The 25054-nt window shown below is 33.5% G+C and overlaps 5 protein-coding genes across 5 annotated transcripts; 3 read left to right on the top strand and 2 right to left on the bottom strand.

Annotated features, from left to right (window-relative positions):
• The first annotated feature begins 178 nt into the window (after positions 1–178).
• Positions 179–1115, top strand: LOC107366129 (RNA-binding protein 47). The gene has a single exon (XM_015933696.3). The coding sequence runs from the start codon at positions 381–383 to the stop codon at positions 1110–1112; it is 732 nt and encodes a 243-aa protein (XP_015789182.1). The 5' UTR covers positions 179–380; the 3' UTR covers positions 1113–1115.
• On the bottom strand, positions 1113–1968 carry LOC149093792 (uncharacterized). Its single transcript, XM_089267884.1, has one exon. It carries the CDS (start codon positions 1966–1968, stop codon positions 1336–1338), a length of 633 nt encoding a protein of 210 aa, XP_089124010.1. The 3' UTR covers positions 1113–1335.
• A 401-nt stretch (positions 1969–2369) lies between these two features.
• Cap-G (Chromosome associated protein G) lies at positions 2370–6639 on the top strand. The gene is made up of 3 exons (XM_015933691.3): positions 2370–2920; positions 3025–4126; positions 4205–6639. The coding sequence occupies exons 1-3, from the start codon at positions 2467–2469 to the stop codon at positions 6423–6425; spliced, it is 3777 nt and encodes a 1258-aa protein (XP_015789177.1). The 5' UTR covers positions 2370–2466; the 3' UTR covers positions 6426–6639.
• A 312-nt stretch (positions 6640–6951) lies between these two features.
• Positions 6952–8965, top strand: Ppat-Dpck (Bifunctional Phosphopantetheine adenylyltransferase - Dephospho-CoA kinase). The gene is made up of 2 exons (XM_015933870.3): positions 6952–7357; positions 7533–8965. Exons 1-2 carry the CDS (start codon positions 7041–7043, stop codon positions 8761–8763), a joined length of 1548 nt encoding a protein of 515 aa, XP_015789356.1. The 5' UTR covers positions 6952–7040; the 3' UTR covers positions 8764–8965.
• Positions 8966–16733: 7768 nt separating this feature from the next.
• Positions 16734–21267, bottom strand: LOC107366029 (uncharacterized). Its single transcript, XM_015933605.3, has 2 exons — positions 20890–21267; positions 16734–19912 (listed from the first exon to the last, which is right to left on the bottom strand). The coding sequence occupies exons 1-2, from the start codon at positions 20938–20940 to the stop codon at positions 17183–17185; spliced, it is 2781 nt and encodes a 926-aa protein (XP_015789091.3). The 5' UTR covers positions 20941–21267; the 3' UTR covers positions 16734–17182.
• Between the last annotated feature and the right edge of the window lie 3787 nt (positions 21268–25054).

Genomic DNA, 25054 nt, shown 5'->3' with positions numbered 1-25054 from the left:
ATTAGATTAGCATAAATATTAATCTTTTTAAATCTTAACTCTAAAGTAGCTTAAAAGATTGGTAACTTCTTTGTTCTTTGTTGCTTCCATTAGTTGACTTTGTTCACTTGATTTGACGCCACCTATTGTTTCAATTAATTTGCTGAAAGGGAGCTAAGGGTTGAGGGAGTCTAAGGGTCGACTGAGCTTGAAGGTGTGAAAACGGTTGGATCGTTTGCTCATGTTTTTGTCTTACAAAATAAATCAACAAGTCAAGAAGCTACTCATTGCGAACAACTTTTGCTTGAAGAGTATTCTCTTGTTTTCTTTTGCATTCTGCATTTTGCATTTTTTTAACCAAATCATCACCATTTTTAACAAGTGACTAATTTTAACAAACAATGGACGCGAAACCTAATTTAACCGATGACAATAACTTGAATCAAAGACTTTATGAATTAATGGAGCGAACAGGTTATAATATAATCCTTGCTAATGGTCAAAGGCGTTTTGGACCACCACCAAATTGGATGTCGGGTGAACCACCTCGAGGCTCAGAAGTGTTCATTGCTAGGATTCCTCGCAGTTTTAGTGAATTGGACATTTTACCAATTTTTGAACGAATGGGTAAGGTTTACATGCTTCGAATGATGCTCAACTTTTCCACCACCAATAGAGGATTCGCTTTTTTGAAGTACACTTCTCCATCAATGGCTGAAAGAGCTGTCCAAGAGTTAAACAATTACGAGGTTGAGGAAATTACAAAGGAAGGAATTCGTAAAGTAAAACTTGGTGTTGTCAGGTCATTCGACAGGAATGCACTTTCAATGCATCCAATTCCTGTTAAGATAAGCTTGCATGATGTTTTGGACCTTTTATATGGAAACGATATTGATGACTCTTGTTTAGTTGCTGTCAAAAAGGAACTCCTGAGTGATGCCAATTACAAAGTTATCATTGAATTCGATGAACATCGAAGTGCTGCTTTAGCTCGTCGAAAGCTTCTTCCACTGCGAAACCGATGGGGTGGTCATCTAGTTATCGACTGGTATCCTCCTGAACCTAAACAGAGCAAAGCAACTCCAAACAATTCAAGAATTGTAAGACGATTCAATAAAATTTTTCATGCTTGATTACTTGAAACTCATTTATTTACAAAATATTCTTCACCTTAATTTGCGTGTTTACTTATGAAATTGAAAGCTGTTGAAAAAAAACATTAGTTTAGGAGAAATAGTTATTAAATGCAAATAGTAGTTATCTAAGGAAAAAGATGTAGATTTGGTTTCTTTAACGGTTTTGTTTGAAAAGAGAAGAAAGCGAAAAATATGGCCTATCTTTAAATAAACAGTTGTCTTAATTATCAGAAATGTCCTCATCGAAATCTCTATCTCTATTATCTCCACCATCGAGAGTAGCCACAGATTCAACTTCATTTTTATCTTGTAACCGAGGATCTTGTCTCCTGTAATTTTCCAAATCGTCGTCTAAATCTTCACGGTCATAACTTTCACGATATTTTTCACGATATTTTTCACGGTAGTTTTCACGATAGTTATCAGGATAGTTATCAGGATGAGCATGTGGATTTTTAGAAAACATCTTTCCATCATAATAACGAAAATACTCATCCAGATCTTTATCAAGAGATGCTTTTTCAGCAATATACTCAGAGCGTGTTCTGAAGACAGTGTTACTTGGTCTCACGTAAGGTGCAGCAGCCAGTCGAGCAGCAAATCTTATACGATCCAATCTTCCAATCAGAGTGTTCGGAATGTTTATCTCTCGATATCCAGGGTCAATTTCCTTCTTTTGCAGCTTACAAAGAAGCTTGGTAAATCTATCATGAAGCGTCATCTCGCAGTCAGATGGAGGTATAATTAATTTAGTCGCAGAATGATGCAAAGGTTTAACAATTTGGATTTCTGGCTTGGTTTTGATTAAGGTATCACTACGAACATCCTCTTCCATTTTCTCGTATTCCTTCATGTCGATATGAGTTAGTTGAAACAATTAAAACACCAAAATTCGAAGAAAGAAAATTGAGCTTTTTTCCAAACTTTAATTTGTTAAATTAATTTCACTATAAAAAAACTTAACTGGACTGTGTAAATTAGAAAGGAAAACTGTTGATGATTTTAAGCTTAATCAAAAGTTGAGTGAGAATAAATGCGAAGAAAAAGCTAGTTTGGTCAGCGTGAAACTACTCAATAGGATAATTTGATGATAATTATTATCAATTTAGCTCTAAACACTGATGCAATCTTCTAATCAGTTCAATGGAGCGCCATCTTTTATGATGCTCCACAATGACTATCTAACTACCTCCATCTGACGGTGAATTTTGTTGTTATTCTTGTCAAATCAAATTGAACAAAAACAGTTGTTTTACAGCTGAACTTATGATCTGATTTCATCATCAGTTTTTGTTTCGAGTTTTTTTCTTTCTATTTCTAATTTTTTCTCGTCAATTTCATTAATTACAGTATGAAATTAAGAAAACGTGATAAAAATCCTAGTGCTTCTTCTGCTCCACCCGCTCCATCCGCTACATCATCAACATCTTCCTCATCATCCATTGCTAGCAGTACAGCCAAACGAGCGGGAAAAAGTACCAGAGGTCGATCAAAAGCAGCCAGAAAAATTCTTAAGGAGAAACATGCCCCCAATGAAGATGATAATGGTAAATCAGTTGATATTGACATCATGGCCGATATATTTCAAAAATGTCAGCATCTTCGCTTTCATGAGGAATGCATAAGTAAATTCCGGGTAATTTACCATGAAATCAGCCATAAAGATTTCTGTTCCAAGCTCAGCCATTTTATCAGGATTTTCCTTCGTAATGATCCAAAAAGTCCTTTCACTAAACATTGTATTCAGTTTATTCCTAAGTTGATCAACACATTGGACAATGAGAAAAAAGGAGTTGATCTAAAAGGTAGGTCTATTTACCTCCAAAAACTAAAAGACATTATCATTTTTTTTTACAAGATTTTCATAATGATATTTTTTTCAATTTGTAACTTTTTGTTTTTCTTAAAGTCGATGAAACTGTTGACGAATTAGGTGAATCTATGTTTGGTGAAGAAATTTTCACAGAAGCATCAAGTGGAAAGGATTGTGTAATTGATTATATTCTATCTGAGCTCCTGATCAAAGAGCTTGCCTCTGTCAACACCGCTGTCCGTCAAAACTCATGTAGCCTTATTTTAAGGCTTCTTCATGGAGTTAATGACATCCGTCGAGATATTTATAATTCACTTCAACTTGCATTGTTGGATCGCTTGGCTGACAGAAATTTTCTTGTTCGCGCTCTTGCGGCCTATACATTGAGAAGGTTTCAAGATACAAGCAGGCCTGATGATCCAGTTTTGACAGCCTATCGTTTCCATCTTACTAAAGACCCTGCTTTCCAAGTTAGATTAGCAGTTCTCATGTCCATTGAAGCATCTTCTGAAACTTTACATTTCATCATTAAAAAAGTTCGAGATGTTAAAGCAGTCATTAGAAAGCAAGCATACATTAAACTTGCTGAACATGTACCTTTGAAGATGCTTTCAGTTGCACAGAGAAATTTAGTACTCAAGGAAGGACTCAACGATAGACATCCTAATGTGCGAAAAACTGTTGAAGAAAGGCTGCTTGCAGCATGGCTCAAGCATTGTGACGATGATGTTATTCGACTTTTGGTTGAAATCGATGTGCTAGCAGATTTGAAAATTTCAAAGAAAATCCTCTACATATATGCAAATCAGTTGATGGAAACAGCTTGTGATCAATTTGGAACGAAATTTCACTCTCTGGTTCATCATTTTCGACAATCCTATCTTGATCATGACAAATTGTTGATAGAAGAACATTTGACTCCAGAAAAGGTCTTGATCTGGCAATGCCTAAATACCTTTATTAAATCTAATGAAGATAAATTTATCAAATTGGCGGATAAAAGATTTGTTACGACATCAGGCAACCCAGCGGCAAATACATCATTACCTAACAATGAGAAGTTTACGGAAGCCGAGACTTTAGCCGAAGAATGGGCAAACCAAGCAATGGGAGAAAGCTCGAATCAACTTAAAGATGACTCTCAAATTGCTGATTACTTGTTACCTGAATTACCTCATATGTGTCAATATTTAAGAAAGTAAGTTGCTTTAAATCAACTCTAATCGTAAGTTACCAATTTATCAACTTATCCCATTTTTTCATCTCTTCATTCTAGATTCGTTGAAACTGTCGATTCTTTACCTGAATCTACATCTTCTGAAGAAATCGATGGTAAAGAGTTCGTGTACAAACAATTGGTTTCCATTCTTCTTTTGTTCGACGTTTGCGATGAAGCTCAGCAAAACTATCTATTAGAAATGATTCACACCATTATCTTTTCACCTAATCTTCATATTGTATTCGAAGATAGCATTTCACCAATCATGAAGTTTATCGCAAGGCGAATTTTCAAAGATTCAACCCACCTGCTCGAGTTTACTGCTGAATGTACTAGTAAAGTTTACAATTTAGCCGCAGAAGTCAGTGTCGAGGATGCTATACCCAAATCGAAAACTCCTGAGCCAAGTAATGATACCGAAAGCAATTATGATGTTGATTATGCACGATTGACCATGGAAATAGAAGAGATTAGAGATAAAATAGAGAAAGCAGAGACAGAAGTGGAGAAAGATCATGTGGAAACTCAAAAGATCAAGATGAAATTGATTGAATTACAATCAGAACGTGAGAGGTTACAAGCTAGGCGTGCTCATCGAATAAGTCCCATGTCACAACAGATCCCTCCAAGTCAAGTTCCCCTGTCACAACCTTTCAATTTGAATGATCACCCTGAAACTCTACTCAAATGTTTACAAATTTTTGTTGGAGCCCTTGAACATGGCAAATTTGACTCAGCTCACACTCTTATTTTCCATCATATTGACTCAATTGTAATACCCGGTGTTATTGAAAAAGAAGAACGAATTCGTGCTCTTGCTGTCAAAGCTTTAGGACTTTCATGCATTCTCAGTGATTCATTATTTAAGCAACACTGTAATCTTTTAATGCAGATTCTCAGCATTGATTCTGAAACTATTCGAATCATTGCCTTACAAAGCTTTTTGGATTGTCTTTGCAAACATGGAATAGAACCTTTAATTAAAAAGCCAGAAACATCACCAAATGTGCGAAGGTCCTCAGCAAGACTAATCGAAGATGACATTGCAAATCTTAATATTGAAGGAGCGGGTGCTGATCTGGAAAGTATTGGTGAAGCAGAAACTCAAGCTGATTTGCAACAATCAATGATGGAAGATAATGACGAAGATGCTGAGGAATTAGAATCAGAAGCTGATATGACTATCAACAGTCAGAAACGTGTTCGTCCCTTTGAAACTTTAAACAAAAACTCTGAACAAGATATAATAAATTCCCTTGTTGAAATTTTCACCGAAAGACTTTTCAACTGTGGAATTGATCGGATTGAAGAGTCAGCAATTGAAGGTTTTGCTAAACTGATGATTCTTGGAGTTATCTATTCGCCATCACTACTCTCTCGATTCATTATAACTTGGTATCTTCCTGAAACAAAACCCAACATTTTGCAGTTTCTCGGTGTTTTTATTCCAATTTACGTTGGCTCTGAGAGTAAATATGTTCGAGAAGATGATCATATTATTGTTACTGGGCAAACTTGTCTAGTTGACTGCTTCATTGATACATTGGAAATACTTTACGAAGCTAAAAATGCTATTCATAAAGAACCAGAAGAGCTCCGACTGTTCCATTTCTTACCGAATCTCGATGATAGCACTCAATATCGTCAAATTGACTTGAAAAATGTTACGAGTTTCATGTTGAATTTGGTTAAACCTAATCAACATAAAAATCTTCTAAGTAACTTGCTTTATAAAATGTTTTCCATTGTCACGAGTGAAGATCAAATATATAAATTTTATGAAGACTTTTTAGTTGAATATCTTCTCAAAGCTGCCTTACGTTTATCATTGGATGATATCGATGATAATGTTTTTGGTGAACTCCGTCCAGTTATGATGAAAATTATTACAAGAATGAAAGCTCGTGTCGAGGATATGCGAGCAAGCCGTCGCAAAAAGATTGAAAAATTTATTCGATCTTTTCTTGTGTTTTACAAATCATTGGGTCGAGGTGAACTTAATGCATCAATGTCTAGGCCCTCAAGTCAGATGGATGATGAAGCAGAAGCTGCTGACTATGATGAACTCGATCAGATGGAAGGAGATTTGGATTTAGACCCATTAGGATCAATGCCTGGATCAAAAGATGACTCAAAAGAAAACAATGATGAAGCCGGATCAGATGGAGAGAAAGACGAAGAAATTGCAGCAGAAGATGACTGTAATGACGATGTTGACTCGTTGTCAGATGTCTCAGAGACTTTAAGATGGTCAGATATTGATGAGCCTGAATCTTAGTTGTTGATGCTAAAAAATATGTAAATCTAAAAATCAGCGACTTTTTCATTTCAATGGTTTATTTGTCAAAATTATATGTATCAGTCCTGCCACAATGTTGGGCAGTGCTAAGTTATCTTACTTAACTTCCAGTCACAAAATCATCATTTTTGTTTATTAGCCATCAGTTTTTCTTGTAAACTTTATCATTCAATTATATATTTTTTCAATCTTATTATGCTTTTGCAAACAATTCATTGTTTAAATCATTTCGAATCATGTTTTGAATCATTAAAATATGTTGCGGATCCAATGTAAGTTACAGTTCGAGGTGAACGAATCCGGCTAAGAGTTTTGTTTGACAAAAAAGTTGAAATTACTAAAATATTCAAATGTGAATTTAGGTCGTCACATCCAAAACTCGTTTGCAATTGATGTGTTCAATTTGATATTTATTTGAGGAAGTAGACTAAATATTTTCAGGTCTCAATACATTTGTTTACCACAAATGATAGTCTTTAGATAGCAACAGCTGATATATAAACTCTTCAAATCAATGTAATTTTCATATTTGTTTTCCTCTTTTGTTTTGTTTGTTTCAATTTTATTTTCTATTTTTTTCAACAAATTAGTGATATGTTTAATTGTGGGTTACTGTTGATTCATTCTCCATTAAATAAGATTCCAACTAAAATTGGACACTTTCTCAATGAGGCAAAGTCATTGGTAAGTCAAGTTCTTTACATCAAAGTTGAACGAAATCCAAGCGAAGAAATTGGTTCCAACAAACAATCAGATGATAATCATTATTACGTACCTAGTATTTATCGAGCAGCTAGCTCAAGAGTCCCTCATTTAGATGTCCGAGTTATAATCAAGCCACAATTATCTAGTTTTCGCTATCAACCTCAAATTCTCCTTTGTAACCATCCTTTGGATCACATTAATACAAAGTAAGTAGTGCCTTCAATTTGCCTTCAATGCACTTGATAAAGCTCAAAGCTTATTGTGATAAGTGAACGAGTGCACTAGCTGTAAATTGCTTTGAGTTTAATGAAAAATTTTGCTAACTTTAACCAAGAGCATTTTTTAAAATTGTTTTTTTGTTTGTTTTCCTCTCACAACCAGAAATTTCCCTAGTCTAGTGGGAAGTAAAGTTGATCTTGGCCAATTCAAAGAAATAAAGATAATCAATAGTCCAGATGAGGCTACGGATTCAGCACCAGTATCTTCAACGCACATTGTCAAGCATGATCATGTTTGTCTTGGTGGAACATTTGATAACCTTCACAATGGCCATAAAGTATTACTTAGTGAATCCCTGATACGTACCAATAAATCAATGACTATTGGAGTTACTGATGTTAATATGATTAAAAAAAAGGTTCTGTGGGAATTAATCAAACCATTAGAGGAACGGATTGATGATGTTCGTCAATTTTTAACCGATGTCTGTGATTCGATTGAATATAAAATTGTCGGAATCACAGATCCTTTTGGACCAGCAATTGTCGATCCAGAATTGAGTTGCATTGTGGTCAGCGAGGAAACATTAAAGGGAGGCGAAAAGATCAATACAATTCGAGAAGAAAAAGGAATGAAAAGGCTTGAAATTGTGAGCATTGGTTTGGTCAAAGATGAAGCACATGAAAGTGCCCATGAAGAAGACAAAATAAGCTCATCAAGTCTACGAATAAGAAAACTTGGAACTTTGCTCAGGAAACCAGTTCCGCGAGATCATTTACCTCGACGACCATATCGTATTGGTCTGGTTGGAGGAGTTTGTTCAGGCAAATCCACAATCTGTCAACATCTTTCAGATCTCGATATCGTAACTCTGAATGCCGATGTAATAGCCCATTCGACTTATGCCAACCCCAACGCTATCGCTTACTCCAAGATAGTTGAAGCTTTTGGTTCAGATATTGTTAATCCTGATAAATCAATTAATCGACAAAAGCTGGGTACAATTGTCTTCTCTAATGCAGATAAATTGGCTCAATTAAACTCTATAGTTTGGCCAGCAACCAAGGAGCTAATTGAACAAAGAATTGGTGAAATTTCTGATGAACACGATATTGTGGTCGTTGAAGCTGCTTTAATGTTGGAAGCAGGCTGGCAAGATCAATTTCATCAAATATGGGTATCAATCGTTACTGAAGAAGAAGCAATCAAGCGTTTAAAGGAGCGAAATGGCTTGGATGAAGAGGAAGCACGTAAACGAATAGCTAATCAAATGACCAGCCACGAGCGAGTTCAACATGCGAATGTAGTTTTCTCATCACAATGGGAACGAGAATTCACACAGAAACAAGTCAATAAAGCAGTTGAAATGGTGCGAAGTCAATTTTTAAATTGAATCAAACTTAAAAAACAAAATTTTATAAAGCATGTTATTTTTGTTACAAGCTACAATTGTTTTGCTAAAATCATTGATTCATCCAGCGACTTCGTACTTTATTCCAAAATTTACCTCATATTGATACAATCAACTCATGCAATTTGTTAATCACAAGTGAAACAATCCAGTTAACCAAATAAAAGTGAAAGGAAAGCCAAAATTTGTCAATATCATTCATCGGTCCAGAATCAGATTCACTTGACTGTCTTTATTGGTAAAAAACCGATGCCACAATTTGTCTCATGGAATCAGTCAACTCGGTATTCAGTATATTCACATCACCATCACTTGCATCATCATCACCAATAAATAAAATACAGAAAAGTAGCAAAAAATTTTCTATCCATGATATACCAAGCATATTATGATAAATCTTTCTTTTCCTTCTCTCCTTTCTGTCTTTTCATTTCTTTTCTTTATTTGTTCCTTTCCTTTCCACTTTCTATTACCTAGTAGCTAAGTAATCCTATTCATTTACCTTTTGTTGTCTTTCCTTCTTTCTCTTACTCTCTCTTCATCCTTATCATTATCATCATCAACAATTTTTGGTTCCTTTTGATAAACAACAATCAAACCCTCCTTCACTTCTCCATCTCTTCAATTAATTGTGAATCATCACCATGTTACCTGTGATTCCTTTGACTGTTTTTTTTCTCCTTTTTTTCTTCTTCCTCTAAATCTCTCCACGAGCCATCAAAGGCTCACTTTTACCTTCATAATTAGTTAAACTGATTGCTTTCCGTTGCTTTATGATTTATCAACAAAAACAGTCCAATTCGCTTGATTCACAGTTTCTTTTCACAATTTTTGCTCTCCAACAACTTTCATTGCAAGTCAATCATTTTCACCTGAGTCTTTCCTCTTGACAGTTTACTTCCACTGCTCAAAAAAACAACAATCATTCCTACGACAATTTAATTCATCTTATACCTTCCAATTTACACATAATACACATTTAACAATTGTTAATCAAGGCTAACAACTGTCTGTTGATTTAAGTATCACAGGCAAATTGTCAAGGCTTCAACACTTTAACCATCAACTTGTTTACCCTGAAATAGCGTATATTTACAAAGAAAGAATGAAAACAAAAAAAAGGTTTAAATTAATGATCATTAGCATGTTAATTAATCATTAATTTGTCCATCTCACTTTCAATTTGATGACCAAAAGAAAATGAGATTATTTTGTTTAAATTAATTGAAGCAACCAATGAATCAATGTTATACAGTTTGAACGCCGTAAGGTTTTTAACTGTTGACAGCTGTGGTACTTCATCAATCATTGGTTAATCAGTTTAATTTAGTTAATATTTAAAAATAAATCTCAATAAGCACTTAAAGTGTTAATCAAATGCAACATAAATTCAGTTTCCAATTGTTGACCATTTTTAACCAAATCCTTTGCTTAACCTTTTTTAACCATTAAAAATAGTCAAACCTTAACGTCCATTGAATGTAATGGTGAACAATAAATGAAGGATGTTTATTAATTAGATGGTTTATTGTTGAAAGACAAAAGGCTGTCCGAGCATTTAAATGTTTCCGGTAAGTTAATTGTATTTAATTAATAATGAATAGAGTTGCGTTCATTATACAACACTTATAATTGAAAGGTAATGTCCGTTGATGATTGTTTTTATTTTAAGGTTCACTATGAAAGATGAAAATGATGATCATCTCTTTCCTTTCATTTGGCTCATTATCTTTTGGCTTCTAAAAAAAGGATAAAAGTTCAATATCAATGTCAAAAGGTATATCACCTTCATGGTTTCTTGATTGTAGTTAATTTAGGAAACAATTGATGCATAAACATAGCGACTTTATCCTTTTTATTATCAACTTTTATTTGATCCTTGGTGGGAGGTAAAATCCAGTGAAATATGATAATTTTGTTTTTCACTTGATAAACTTCCGTAACTTACTCCATCATCATTACCTGACTTTTTTTTCATCTAGACATTACAATATATCTAAATAGGAACGTTGTGATGATGAAAGAGAAACAAAATTGAATGAATTAGCTGATGAATGAAAAACTATCAGATACATTTTTTTGTATTATCATTATTTTTGAGGCTCATCAAGAGAGTTGAGCTGATGAAGTCTTCCTGTTTGCATTCAGTAAATCGTACAAGTTGAAGTTGTTTTGTTTCGAGGCTTAGGCAATGGATAACAAGTGGCTGGTGCAGTAACACTCACTGATCCAGGTTGACTCTTGATCCTTAGACAGCCAGTCTCTTGTGTACACGTCTAATGTATCTAGACTCGTATGTATATCTATTGAATTGGCTATGGTACAATGAAACTGAATACAATAGACGGATCGATGGCTCTTAGAGCGAGAAAAATAACAACAAGATGATAAAAGAAAAGGAAACTTTTTTTTCTTTCTCTATCTTCTTCCTTTACCTTAACAACATCCTGACTATCATCATCATAAAATATAATGAGAATGAGAATGATGGCAAAAAAAGATCATGCAATTGTTTAAATATTGTGGTATATGTGATTACATATGGCATTATTCAACAGATACAAAAGGCCAAAGGAATATTTTGCCCTTTTCTTGAAAGCTAATTAGTGGATTACCTTTTCAAGCTTTGGGTACATCGCTGGTCACAGATTCAAACTCAAGATTACTGTTCAATGTGATGATAAATATTTCACGATCGCAACACGAACAAGATTCTAGTTCAATGTAATCTGAGTAGATCACAAATTGTTACAACGTGAACAGAAATTTGTTGTCTTTAAATTTTCCTTCAACCGATTTTGATTGTATCTCAATTCAATAAGAAATGAAATGTTACAGAGTTTCAATATTTACTTGAAACGATTCTGAAGGAAACAATAGCAAGAAAAATTACTAACAATGAAAGAGCAATGATTCACTAACAGAATAGCTGTTAAGTCTATCCAGTTGGACAAACGCAATTTATTTATTAATCAAGTAATCAAGGCATACAATTGAATATTAATCAATTTAAATTTCATTTCAATCCTGAAATACTGAGAGTACATTAGAATGATTACCTTTTTGCCCGTTCTCTTCTTCCTGATCTTACCTTTTTCCAACTCATAATTCAATGTCAAAATTGAAATGTTTTGCCTTTTCGGTTGACTTTACAAACTTTTGCCAAATTGTTATTAATGTAAATGGCGAGTGAAGAGTTGACAAACATGTAATCATCTTTTAATCAATAATACAATTGCAGGTATAAACAGGAGACCCATTATTTGATCTACTTGTAAGTAGTTACCTTAATAGCATCACATCACAAGGCAAACAAGCCACAAAAAAAAGACGAAACAGATGAGCAAAAGCAAAATACTTATTACAGCTTTCATGTAAACGCTCCCATCAACAGAGCAAAAAAAGGATGATAATTCTAATGATTTTGATGATGATGATCAAGGAAACTTAATGGATGTTACATTATGATTAAAAATTATGACCTAATCATCATCATCATCTTGATCATCCATCGTAACGCCTTCTTCTTCTTCTTTATGAGTTATGGTATTTTCCTTGATATTAACATCAATTAAATTATTACATTGATTCGTTTGCGATTATTTCGCTTGTTCATTTATTTCTAATCATTATCACTCCTTGTCAAACCAGAAATGTCAAGCTACCATTAAAAAATTGAATGTTGAGTTGGAAAAAAGCGAGACAATTTTTCTTCATCAAAAAATTGAGTTCAAAACATTTCATTTCATTTTTTTCATCACTTTTTACACTTGTTCATCCTTTCCACTATCAGTCATAATCATTTACTTTTCAACCCAAAATCCTGATGATCGATAGCTAATTACATTCAGTGGTTTCTAATTTAAAACCTGCTGATCAACTCATGTTTATCAATTCATTTAATTGGTAAATTTGATTAATTTCATTGGTTAATCACCATATTTTACCCAAAATTAAAAGATTAACAGGTTTCATTGTTGAACATGAACAATCAGTTGATAAATGAACAGAAAAAGTCATTTCTTGGAGTTACCTAAAGATTCAAGGTTAAGTTTCATACAAAAATGTAAACCTTTCAACTTTGAATCTTCAAGTGAATAACTTGTAACAATAAAGATTCATCATGTTTACCGAACCTTTTCAGTTTCAAGAAACAAGAATCTTGAGTAATGTACAAAAGCAAAGGCAACAACAAGATTATTAATGTTTAACCGTTAGATGACGCTGACTTGTTTTGGTAAAGTTTACTCAAAAAGTTGAGTTTACTCATGAAAATAAAAGACTTTTGGTTTGCTATAGAAACAATGAACTTATCAGATGAATAGCGATGAAAAAACAAAGAAATGATAGACTCATCCTGACTGGACTCTTTTGGTCCAACTGATGATCATCTTCCTCCTCCGCCTCCTTTTTTTGTCATCAGTGGGATGTGTGACTATCAAGTACAACCTTTTATTGGCCTGTAAGAAACAAAAGTGCATAATGATGATCAATGAAGAGAGAGAGAGAGAGAGAGAGAGAGAGAGAGAGAGAGAGAGACAAGGAAGATGCGTAAACCGACCCACCGTCATGAAGAGTGAGGAAGATGAGGAGAGGGTGGCATAAAAAGGTGGAGCTGGAAATGTCAATGAATGGTTACATGATCATGATCAATATGCTTATGAATTTATGATGAACAATTTTTCACGAAAGTTAAGGTTAAAAAGGATGATTATTAGCGGTTTGTAACACATCACATTGAGTGTACATAAATTCAGTTCAATCCTATAAGATTCATGAGGAAGAATTTGCTTTTTCTCTCTCTTTAAATATTGCAATTTTCTTTGTCCTTTTCATTCTCATCATTATTATAACATTTCTCTCTCTTCTTCTCTCTCTTCTCTCTCTATTTTACCTTCTTTATTGTGACTGTTGAAAGAGTAGCTTACCTTTGCTTTTGTTTGTTGTTAACTGATTCTAATCTTGTTCAAATAATGCAAGTTAAAAGATGGCTTTTAATGTTGAGCAAAAGTTGTCCAACAAGTTTAGCACATTGCAATTAAGTGTCAAAAATAATTGAGTTAAACGTCATTATGTGCCTTTGCACTTCATTATAGGATCATTCTGAATCAATGGTCCACTCAGGTTATCATGATGAGAAAAGGATTAAGATATATCAGGTAACAATTGTCTGTAAAGTGGCTCAAGCTCAGGTAAAGAAACCTCTCATTTGGTTGATTCATTTTAACAAGTTAAACGTTCAAATGAAAACAACCGTTGAGATTGGATCAAAGAAGCCAATCTTACGATCCATCGTCAAGTTAAGGCTCAAGTCAAGACTGCAAGCTGATATCAAGTCCAGTAAACTTAAAGATTGTGATAACGAGCAAGGTTGATGTGAGTATTGATCAAGTCAACATGGCCAATTGAACTGTCCAACTTTACCAATTTCACACAAATTGGTGCCAATTTTAAGCTGCAAAGTGGAAAAAATTGAGACGAAAAATTTGATAAAATTTTTAAGTGAAAAGCCAATGAAGTAAATGATGATTTGATGAACCGATTATCACTAATGAGTGAATAGAGTTAGTCAATTTTAAATGTTTTTTCCCCTCAAAATGTAAAACTCTTTCAACATTTGATTGAAACATTTAATTGTTTCTTTTTTTTCTTCTTTCATTGACCTTTCCCTTGATTAACTCTAATAATTCATTTTAGACTGATGGTCATCTTTATGGTAATTTTTGTTCATAATCTTATAAGGTTCATCATTAACAGCAAACAAACAGACAATACAAAAAGTTGCAAAAAATAGGAGAAAAGTACAATTGTCAAAGTCCAGTTCAATTGTTGCTTGCTTTCAATGAGATTACTGGACCGAAATGGTCGCCATTCATTTAATAATAAGCATGATAATAATAATGGTAATGATTGTTCAATTTCAACCAACCAGGTCAACTAACTGTCTGACTTTTCATTGAAAATTGTAATCACATTTTGCTCTCAATAACTAAACTGAAGAGTAAACAATCGAATTAAAATGCAATAGAGAAACGAAAATTGTTGATAAAGTCCAAATTAAAATGATAATGATAATGTTAATAAATTGATTGTTGAAATTTGTTTCATGATAATCTTGAAGAGGCGTTTAGTATCGGATGGAAATGAAAAGCAAATCTAAATGAATGGGAAAAAAATATTTGTATTCAATCATCATTCATCCATTTACAATATTTTCATTTGGTAAAGAGATGAGAAGAAGAAGAAGAAGAAAATGAAGAAAAAAACAGAACAAAAATTGTCTTGACTCATTGCTGGAATATCATGTAATCTTGAAACATTATCATTGAGGTAAATTGAGTTTCAAAGTTGAGTGGGTTCTGAAATTGAGATGAAAATGAAAATGATGAGAATGTGATAGATGAAGATGAGTAAAGAAGAAGAAGAAAGAAGTAAAAAAGTTTCTAAACTCTTCGCCTCTTAAACTGAGATTTTGAGGTGAGAAGATTACTGTCATATTGAACAACTCATTCAATGCGACATGAAAAAAAAGGTGAACTGAATAAAGAAATGATAAAGATGGGCAAGATTCTCATTTCCATGTGAATGAAGGAAAGCATGATTGAAAGTCAAGATGGAGGCGGTTAATGGTAAAGATCAAGAACAAGATGATAGTCTGTAAATGTGCATCATCATCATGTAAGATGACTGAGCAAGAACAGAGGAAATGATAGTTTAAGTCTAACATGTTTAATGCTCTTTCCTTATCCAAACCCTTAGGCTTATGTACATTGAATGTTGATGCATTGGCTATGCTTTCCCAGGTTATACTTTAACTTGATCTCTGGGTCTCTCTCCATGTGAGATTTTACATTGTTTCTTGCAAGTAAAAACATTCATCTTGATCATCTTTCATCTCTTTAACTTGATTTATCCTGAAATCCGTTGTTCTTCCCTCTTCTTCCTTTTTTTACTAAATTAACTAAATTGAGTGTCAAATGATTTGGTTTGAGGGAAGCCAAAAGTGATTAGCTGATTGTGACGGGTAAAGATAATCGAGACAAATGATTGTTTCAGTAAAACAACAGCTTTTTACCTTGTTACTTGTTACTCGTTGTTATTGTTGATTCAATTCATCATTAACTTTTTTTTGCATTTCCATGATCATCATCAGTTTTAACCTTGAAATGAATGATGATGATGATGATGATGGTGATCATCTTAGCTTTTTTTTTCGTTGCACCAACAGTGAAAGTAAATATAGTTATGTGCTTTACATTACAATTACAATGGTGAATAATATTGAGAAGAGATGAAAAAATTTCCAAACAATTGGCCTCTGTCAATGATTTTAAATCAACATTTTTTACTCTCAACCCGCTGAGAGAGCAAAAAGATCAACTATCAAAGGTTAACATTTTGATATTGATTAGTTCACTTGTTTTGTTTCAATCATCATTCAACATTAAACTGTTATGCATATTATATTGTCCCATGTAATAGTCAAAATGAACAATTGATTATTAATACATCAATAGATTCATTTGAATGAATATTTTTCCTTCTAATTTCCTTCGTATAAATACATGATGAGACAGGAAGATGATGAGGAAGAAGATGAGACGAAGAGAAAAAGACTGACAAAATTGGAGTCAAGCAGAGTTTTCATTTTTTAGTTCATCATCATGATCCATCTGAAGATTTGAACGTTTTTTTGGCAACTCAGTCATAGAGGTTTTCTGGTCAATAACAACATTTAATAAATGTTTAAATAACATCATTATACAAGATAACATGTTTATTTTCATTTAACGTTTCACGTAGGAGTTTTAAGGTCAACTCATAACCAATGTCAGGTCAATGTTTTTTTTACCTTTGCTTTCCGTCGATTTGCACACTTTCATATCAACTTGAATCCCCTTTCAATCCATCAACAACTTAATTGAAAATTTAGATTGAGATTTGGGTTCAATATTTTTTGCTTCATTTCTTGCCCGCTTTGTGGCTTATTATTATTGTCATAATTGATATTGATACATGATTTGGATAGACTTTGTTACACTAAGGTTTAAAGGTATAATACAATGAGGAAGACTAAAAAAGTGGTTTTTTGCATGAAGATGAAAGAATGGAAGAGAAAAGGAAGAAAATGAAAAATAAAATAAGATGAGAAACAAGAAGATAATGTATATTACGGGAAGATGAAATAATATAAACAGTATTCTAAGAATAATTGATCTGGAAAAGTTCATTTTTTTGTGAAATCAATTGTTTGCTTCTCTCATAACTATTCAATCTATTAATCTAATGGTGATAATAATGATATACAATATGTAATAATATATTGCTTTTCATTTGATAATTTTCATTGAAAAAAATGTATCATCATTATTATCTGTAAAGAGAGAGAGGAAGAGTTTGATCAAAGATTTGTGTGTCGCTTCATGTGAAGCGATAAATGATCTGAACGGGAAAATTTTCTTTCACATAGACTACATTTGAATGGTTTATCACCCGTGTGTTTACGATAATGACGGGTCAATTCATCTGATCGAGCAAATTTCCATCCACAAGATTTCCACGTACAATGGTAGGGCTTCTCTCCTGTGTGAGTTCGAAGATGAGCCTTCAAGTGGGATGACTTGGAATAGCTTTTACCGCAATTTACATACGTACAATAATGTGTTGTAACCTTTTTACGACCTGAACTTCGACGACCTCGACGACTTTTAACCACAATCCCCAATGTTGCTGGTGTTGCTCCAGTGGTGGTTGATCCGCTTGTGGTTGTTCCGATTTTTGTTGAACCTGAAGTTATTAAAGGTTGAAGGACTGATGAGTTGACTGGAGGTGGTACAAGTGAGTTGAGTGGTGAGGCTAAAGATACTTGATGGTGCCCATGTTGATGTACATTATGATTTTGTGCTTGTTGTTGCTGGTGCAGATGAGGGTTTGTCTGTTGTACTGGGTGATGGTGATGCTGGGAGACATGTTGATTGGGCTCATTTACGGGTAAACCATTGACTGTTGATCGGTTAACCATAATGTTGGAAGATTCAAAGTAACCTTCATTGCCATTATAACGTATATTATTATAACGGGCATGATGCTGGTGTTGAGGGTGTTGATGAGGATGAGCATGGCCTTGGGCTTGTTGAGGTTCTTGTTGGTGTCCTTGTCCTTGTTGATGAGATTGGCCTAAATGGTTAAGATGACCTGAACTGATCAACATTTCCTGATCATTACTTGATGATGGTGATGGAGGAGTGGTTAAACCACGTGATCCATATGTGGGAGTGCTGCCTATTGGGGGTATATAGGTGAATTCAGGGAGGGTGTAAGGAGTATTTCCATGTTCACTTTGAGGGTGGTTATGGTGACCATCGAGTCCATGGTTAGAGACGATAGAAGTCAGAGAATGATGAACATTTTGATGACAAGATTCAATCCGTTGATCTGATCCATTGTCTAGGTAAACATCTTCAGAGTAATTGACATTCGAGTTTGCCGATTGTAACCTATTTTGTTGATGCACCATTTGTGATTGGTGTTGGTGGTGAGGTTGATGATGGTGATGTTGATGGTGGATATGTTGATGGTGTGATTGGTGAACAGGTTGATGGTGAATTGATTGCTGATTATTGGTAAAATTTGTATTTTGGTGAAGAGCAGAGTCATGTTGATGTTGATGAACAGGTTCAAGTTTAATTGCAAGTTCAGTGTTTGTCAAATATTGCTCATGATTATTGTGATGACCATGGTGGAGATGAGGGTGAAGATGGTGATAATGATTGATATAGGGTTTGTTCTCGTTTTGGGGTGAAGCTGGAGGTGACATTTGTGATCCAACCAGTGGTATCAAAGTACCACAAAGAGACGACACCAAGCTAGAGCCAGTGTCAAAGGGTGAACAAGATGAGGATGAAGATGAACAAGATGAAGAGGAAGATGAAGATACCGAAGACAGTGATCCATTTAAAGAAGCAAGAATAGTGTTTGTTGTTGATGTGGACGATGGAGTTGCATTTGTTGTCGATGATATCAATGGGTGAGGAGGCGATGCCGGAGATGATGACGAGGTGGGTGAAGGTGAAAAATATTTACAAGAGTAACCAGTTGAGCCCAAAGGCGAGGAATAGCCATGAGCTTGGCCATTATTACTTGATCCATTCATGTAGTTGTGTTGTTGTTGTTGTTGCTGTTGATGGTGAGATAGATGATAATTTTGATGAGAAGAGTGATGCTGATGGGCATGCTGATGATCATTTAATGGGGAATCACAGAAGTAGCTTAAAGTTTCAACGGGTTGAAATGCATTGCCATTGACATTAATATTGATCATGGTACTTTTTGGTGAGTTTGCATTTTGTGATGGCGATGAGGTTGACGATGAAACGGATGAATTAGACCAGATCATTGGATCTTTGGCACTTGAAACCATTTCATGAGTCCATGAGATCCCATTGAGATCATCATTTGTCTCTTCATTGGAGGCATCACAAGTGATACCAGAATTGACACTTAATGGGCTTGAATGGTTAATGTGATTATTGTTATTACTTGTAATCATTTTGTCCGATTCATTTTTACTACTTTTATTGTCAATGTTATTACTATTTGTATTGCTTAAATTGACACTATTTTCATTATTATTATTATTACTATTATTATTATCGGCATTGTTGTTGTTATCAATGTTTTGTTTACAACTATCACCATTAATTGCATTTTCATTGCTATTTGTTGCACTATTTATAGATCGATTGTCACCAGAAATGTTGCTGCTTTTAGTGATGGATCGATTTATCGTCAAACTTTTCTCTTCACTTCTATTGCTGCTATTATCACTTAGACCATTGTTGTTGCCACTGTTGACGTTTCTATTAATTTTTGGTACAAAATTAATTTCCATTTCCATTTCCAATTTCTCCTGTTTAATCGGATAACCATTGGTCAGGATATTTTCTTCAACCATTGATGTTGGCGATGATGATGAAGAAGGTAATCGATTACAAATTAATTCATTGTTAAATGACTGTTGATGTTGCCGAGTAAGTAATCGGGAAGAGGTTGACAAAGTAACGGGTAAAGTTTCATTCATAACCAGACCGAGATCATTGGCACACAAGACAAACTCCAAATCTTGCCAAATCTGTAAGCATCAAGAAAGCAAATAAAGATGTTGATCAAACAAATGAAACAAAGGATTAAAGTTAAGGTGAGATGATGATCAAGAAACATTGATAAACTTGTTTCTTTCTCTCAGTAGATTCAATTTATCTTCATCGTTATTGTTTCATCAAGTTTTAAACTTTAAAGTTCAAGTCAAAATAGTGAGCAACAGATTTAAGAAACATTTAGATTAATCTCAATGTTTTGTTTTTTTACAGCTTTGAGCACAAACATTAGTTTACACAACAGGGATTTTATGGTAAAATAACACTTGGATGATGATAAAGATTAAGATTAAGAGACAATCAGCAGGCAAATTGCTCAAGTCAGAGTCAATTTTGAAAAAATCTTGTTTCTTGGATTGTTTCATGAAACATTTTCTATAAAATAGACTCAGCATAGACTTAGGAAATAATGGTTTGCCTGATTCAGAGCAGCATTACATTGCATGTTGATACTAAAACGAACCCTAATTTAGTTAACAGTAAATTGGACAATAAATCTGATGATATTGATAATGATGCTGATACAATCTAATGTTAAAAGGTCAGATTGAAGAGGCAATTTTGATTCCTTTTTTACTAACAATTGAGAGCTTTAAATTATGTAGGAAGTTCAATTTAAATGGCAAGCTAATTAGTTGACTTTTTAGTTGACAAATGAAAAAGTTGATCATCTTCACTCATCAAAATATTGATCAATTTAATTGAAACAATCACAATTGTCATCAATTGTTAATCAAATAAGGAAAACTGGAACAATAATCAGACCAAACGAGAAAAGTGTAACTACTTGAAAATGAGAAAAAATGTTGATCTAAATTGTTGTACATTTTGATGGGTTAACCTTCATCGAGTACAAACTTGCTCATAAACACGGACAACAAACATGATTATGAATTGTAAATGATGAATACAATTGGGAATATCGGTAAATTAGGGAAACTCTTAGACTCACCTCTTCCTCTGGTACACTATTAACTGAATCCATAGTTTGACTGAGCGTCATTGAATCACTGCTGGTCAACTTTTATTGTTAAATGATGATGAACATAATAGACACTTGATAAACTCACGGTTGACACTTGATGGACTTTTGGTGTAAACTTGATGGACACGGAAAACCAGATATTTGATGAAAAGAGAATCCTTGAGAACACACACAAAAAAAATGTCAACAATTGAAGTTAATCAATCAAATGTAAATGAAATAAATTAGTTTAAAAATGTAGTTTTGGTGATGCTGCGGGATTTTTCAACGTTTTTGCTTAACGTTTCTCGTTGAGGTCAACTTTTTTCACTAACATTCATTTACTTGGTTTGTTGAAAAAAGGTAAAAAAGTGAGTGAAAAATGATGATAAAAGATGATGATGAGTGGGAGCTGCGATTGAGACGCCATCTAAAGGAAAGAGCCAATATTCAACAATTATCAATGGAGGGAAGGATGATGATAAGTTGTTACCTGGTTTAATCTTCACCTTTTTCCTTGCAACTTCTTTCATCTTTTCAAGTTTCCCCTCATCAACAGGAAAAAGAAAACAATTTATCTTGATTAACAAATAAATGATGAACATGAAAATGAATCCATAATCATTACCAATTGCTTGGTGCGATCAAGCAAATTTGAACAAGAAAAATTGACTAAAGAAGTTAAAATTTATTGGAAATTATGATTATCAGATGAAATGATGAACAACATAAAGAATAGCTTTTATATTGATATCAATACGCAAGCAATATTTTAACACTGAAAACTTTGAACATGTAAAAGTGTTTCATACTTCCATACATAAAGCGTTTCAACTAGGAGTTTTAAGGTCAACTCATAAGCAATGTTTGGTGTCCGGTAGCGGTCCAATGTCCGGTCAATGTTTTTTTACCTTTGCTTTCCGTCGATTTGCACACTTTCATTTCAACTTGAATCCCCTTTCAATCCATCAACAACTTAATTGAAAATTTAGATTGAGATTTGGGTTCAATATTTTTTGCTTCATTTCTTGCCCGCTTTGTGGCTTATTATTATTGTCATAATTGATATTGATACATGATTTGGATAGACTTTGTTACACTAAGGTTTAAAGGTATAATACAATGAGGAAGACTAAAAAAGTGGTTGTTTGCATGAAGATGAAAGAATGGAAGAGAAAAGGAAGAAAATTTAAAAAGGATGAGAAACAAGAAGATACACTGGTAGTCAGCGTTAAGTTAATTTTTAGGTGTTGCCATCTCGAGCATTTACAGTTTTAAGAGACACAAAACAATAGAAATCTATGAAAAATCAAATTCGATCTCAAAGGTACTTTTATTTCTTGTTAGATATCGACTAAGAAAAATGTCCAATTTTCGCAACTTAACCCTGACTACTAGTGTAATGTATATTACGGGAAGATGAAATAATGTATTGATAAACAGTATTCTAAGAATAATTGATCTGGAAAATTTCATTTTTTGTGATAGATGAATGATCTGAACGGGAAAATTTCCTTCACATAGATTACATTTGAATGATTTATCACCCGTTTATCGCCTTTTCAAGTTTCCACTCGCACTTGTCACAAAAGTCAGTCATTGTTACAATTAGTGATTGAAAAGTAAAACTGAAAATCAATTGAATTGTCGGAACTGCTGTCAATTGAAGATAAATTTGAATTGGAAAAATGGTCAATCTTGGTCAATTCATTATTGAAAGTTAATGAAACAATAACTTTTTGTTTCACGCAATTCAATGAATATTAAAACAAAAGGTAATATAAACTTAGGTCAATCACAACAATTTAAGCGCCAATTCCAAGAGTAAAAAACATTTTTTTCTCAACCTTTTTTTCAGGTAATGTTAACAATTAAATTGGGTTCTTGTGTGTGTGTGTGTGTTGAGTGTGAGCTGGATAAAAGTCAAGATGAGTTGATGATGAAAAAGATAAATAATGAAGAAGGCAGATGAAAGTATCTTGCAATATTTGATTTGCGTGATTATTATCGTTATCAACATTAAACTGGTCAAACAATCTCAACATCAATATTGGTCCATCTTTAGGTCCATTGTTTTTTTGTCTGTTATTCACAGCTTTTCTTGTATTTGTAATAAATGTTGATCCCAATGACCATTCAATTGGGTAAACTTGAGGCTCACTTAATGCCTCATCATTTTCATCATTATCTTCATCATCATCAACATTATTTATTAATAGTCGACTTTTCACAAAAAAATGAAATCATTTTGATAATTAACAAATGAAGTAAAAGATTCCTTTTGTTTCTTCTTTTGTTAAGAAAGTTAATTAATTTAATTATCTCAAGTCAATGGATATCAACATAAACTTGAAACCTATTCAAAGTTTCACAGGTAAGAATAGACTCTATAATGAGAAGATATTGTCATCATCATCATCATCATACTCATCATAATAACCATCAGACTGACTTTGATGTAGCGTGAGTTGAATAAAAATGAGATGAAGATGGAAGAGAAATGAAGAAAAGGCAATTTTCCGGTTTCCCTGAAAAGTGTTGAACAAACTCAATGAATCTCTTTTTTTACGGTTAACCAATGAGATTATCGTGAGAGACAATCAAATGAAATCAAACTAATCAACAATAATCTGTACTCATCAACATTCAATTGATTCGCTAATCAAATGGTAAACAATTGATTAGGGAAACCGCAGCATAAAATGAAATAAACTAAAGCAAATCATTTTTCACCTAAAAGCTTTAAATGAAAATTGAATAATGGAACAACGAAAAGTTTGTATTTTCTGTTAAAGTAAAAAACTTGAATTGAGGTTAAAATTGCATGTTAATTGATTGGAAAGCACTTCTTGGAAACAAATTGATTCAAGTTGAAGAATTGAAAATTCATGTTCAACCAATCAATGAATGTGATGATGCGCATGGATACATATCATCAAAAGACAGTCTCATGAACATTTTCATCTCTTTTACTTTCTCCAAGAATCTTTAGATGGAAAGAGAAGAAGAAGAAGAAGGCGAAAAAAATTGTCTTTCCTTTCCGTCAGTTGATCTTTCCTGATGCAACTTATCCTCTTTCATCCTCCTTCATCCTTGATCAACTTTACCTGTTCCTCCGCCTCTTTCACCCTCACCTTAACCACCACTTTACCACCCCTTTGTTTTTGCTCAAGGAAACCTCAGGGAGTGGCTTTACTTGATGCCTACTATAACAGCAACTTGAATCTCTTCCTTTTTTCTTACCCTGATCATCATCATGAGAATCATTTGCTTTTTTTACATTAAAATTTAACAGGAAAAAGTTCATGACAAGTTTCCAAGTTTGACCTCATTCTTTTATTATACCTTTTCCATTATCATTCATTTTTTTCCTCTGTAATTTACAATATTTGCATTTACCTTGATTTGATTAAAAAAAGTAGCTTTCAATTTATCGTCCAGCAGTGAAAGTTTTGTTTGCATTGAAAGATCACTTTAGCTTTCATTTACCAGATTTACAGTGTTGTTACCGTTTCTCTTGTTTAATCGTTTGTTATTGAAAGGTAATGATTGGAAGCAATCAATGCAATTATTGTTATATTGGCCATTATATGGACAGTATAAGAAGAAAGCGAATAATAAAATTTTTTAACCTGTTTACCTTATCAAGGTAAACATTCTTTTCTCTCTTCTTTTCTCTTCTTTGTACCACCTTTAGTGATCTAAAGCTTCTTGCCTGGTGAATAACATGATCAACATTTGCTTCTTTATTACCTAATCTGGCCAATTTACGGCTCACACTTACTTCAAAAGACTTACCTTTTTTTAGTTGTTGTTGTTGTTGTTCACTTTCTTCATGTTTAGGTATAAACTGAAAGCTACACGCGCAGTTTCACGTAACACTGTAAAGTGATGATTCTGAAGATGATGATTATGATAAAGTCTTGTAAGACCACACACTGTAACTGACTGTGATAATTATTGACGAGAAACTAGAGAATATTAATGTACAAAATGTTGTTCTTTTTTTTACCTTTTCTCGTCTTTCCATTTCTTTTCCTCTTTATTCAATGAGAATCCCCACAGTTATTGCATGATACATTCTTGGGTAGCACTTTAAAAGGAAATGAACATTGGGTCAAACTTAAGTTTACCAAAGTAAATACAAATACGA

This window comes from Tetranychus urticae, chromosome 2, assembly GCF_039701765.1.
Source record: "Tetranychus urticae isolate SD_2017Ah chromosome 2, NJAU_TeUrti_SD_1.0, whole genome shotgun sequence".
In the NCBI taxonomy this organism is placed as follows: domain Eukaryota; kingdom Metazoa; phylum Arthropoda; class Arachnida; order Trombidiformes; family Tetranychidae; genus Tetranychus; species Tetranychus urticae.
This window is presented reverse-complemented; position numbering and strand designations above follow the sequence as displayed.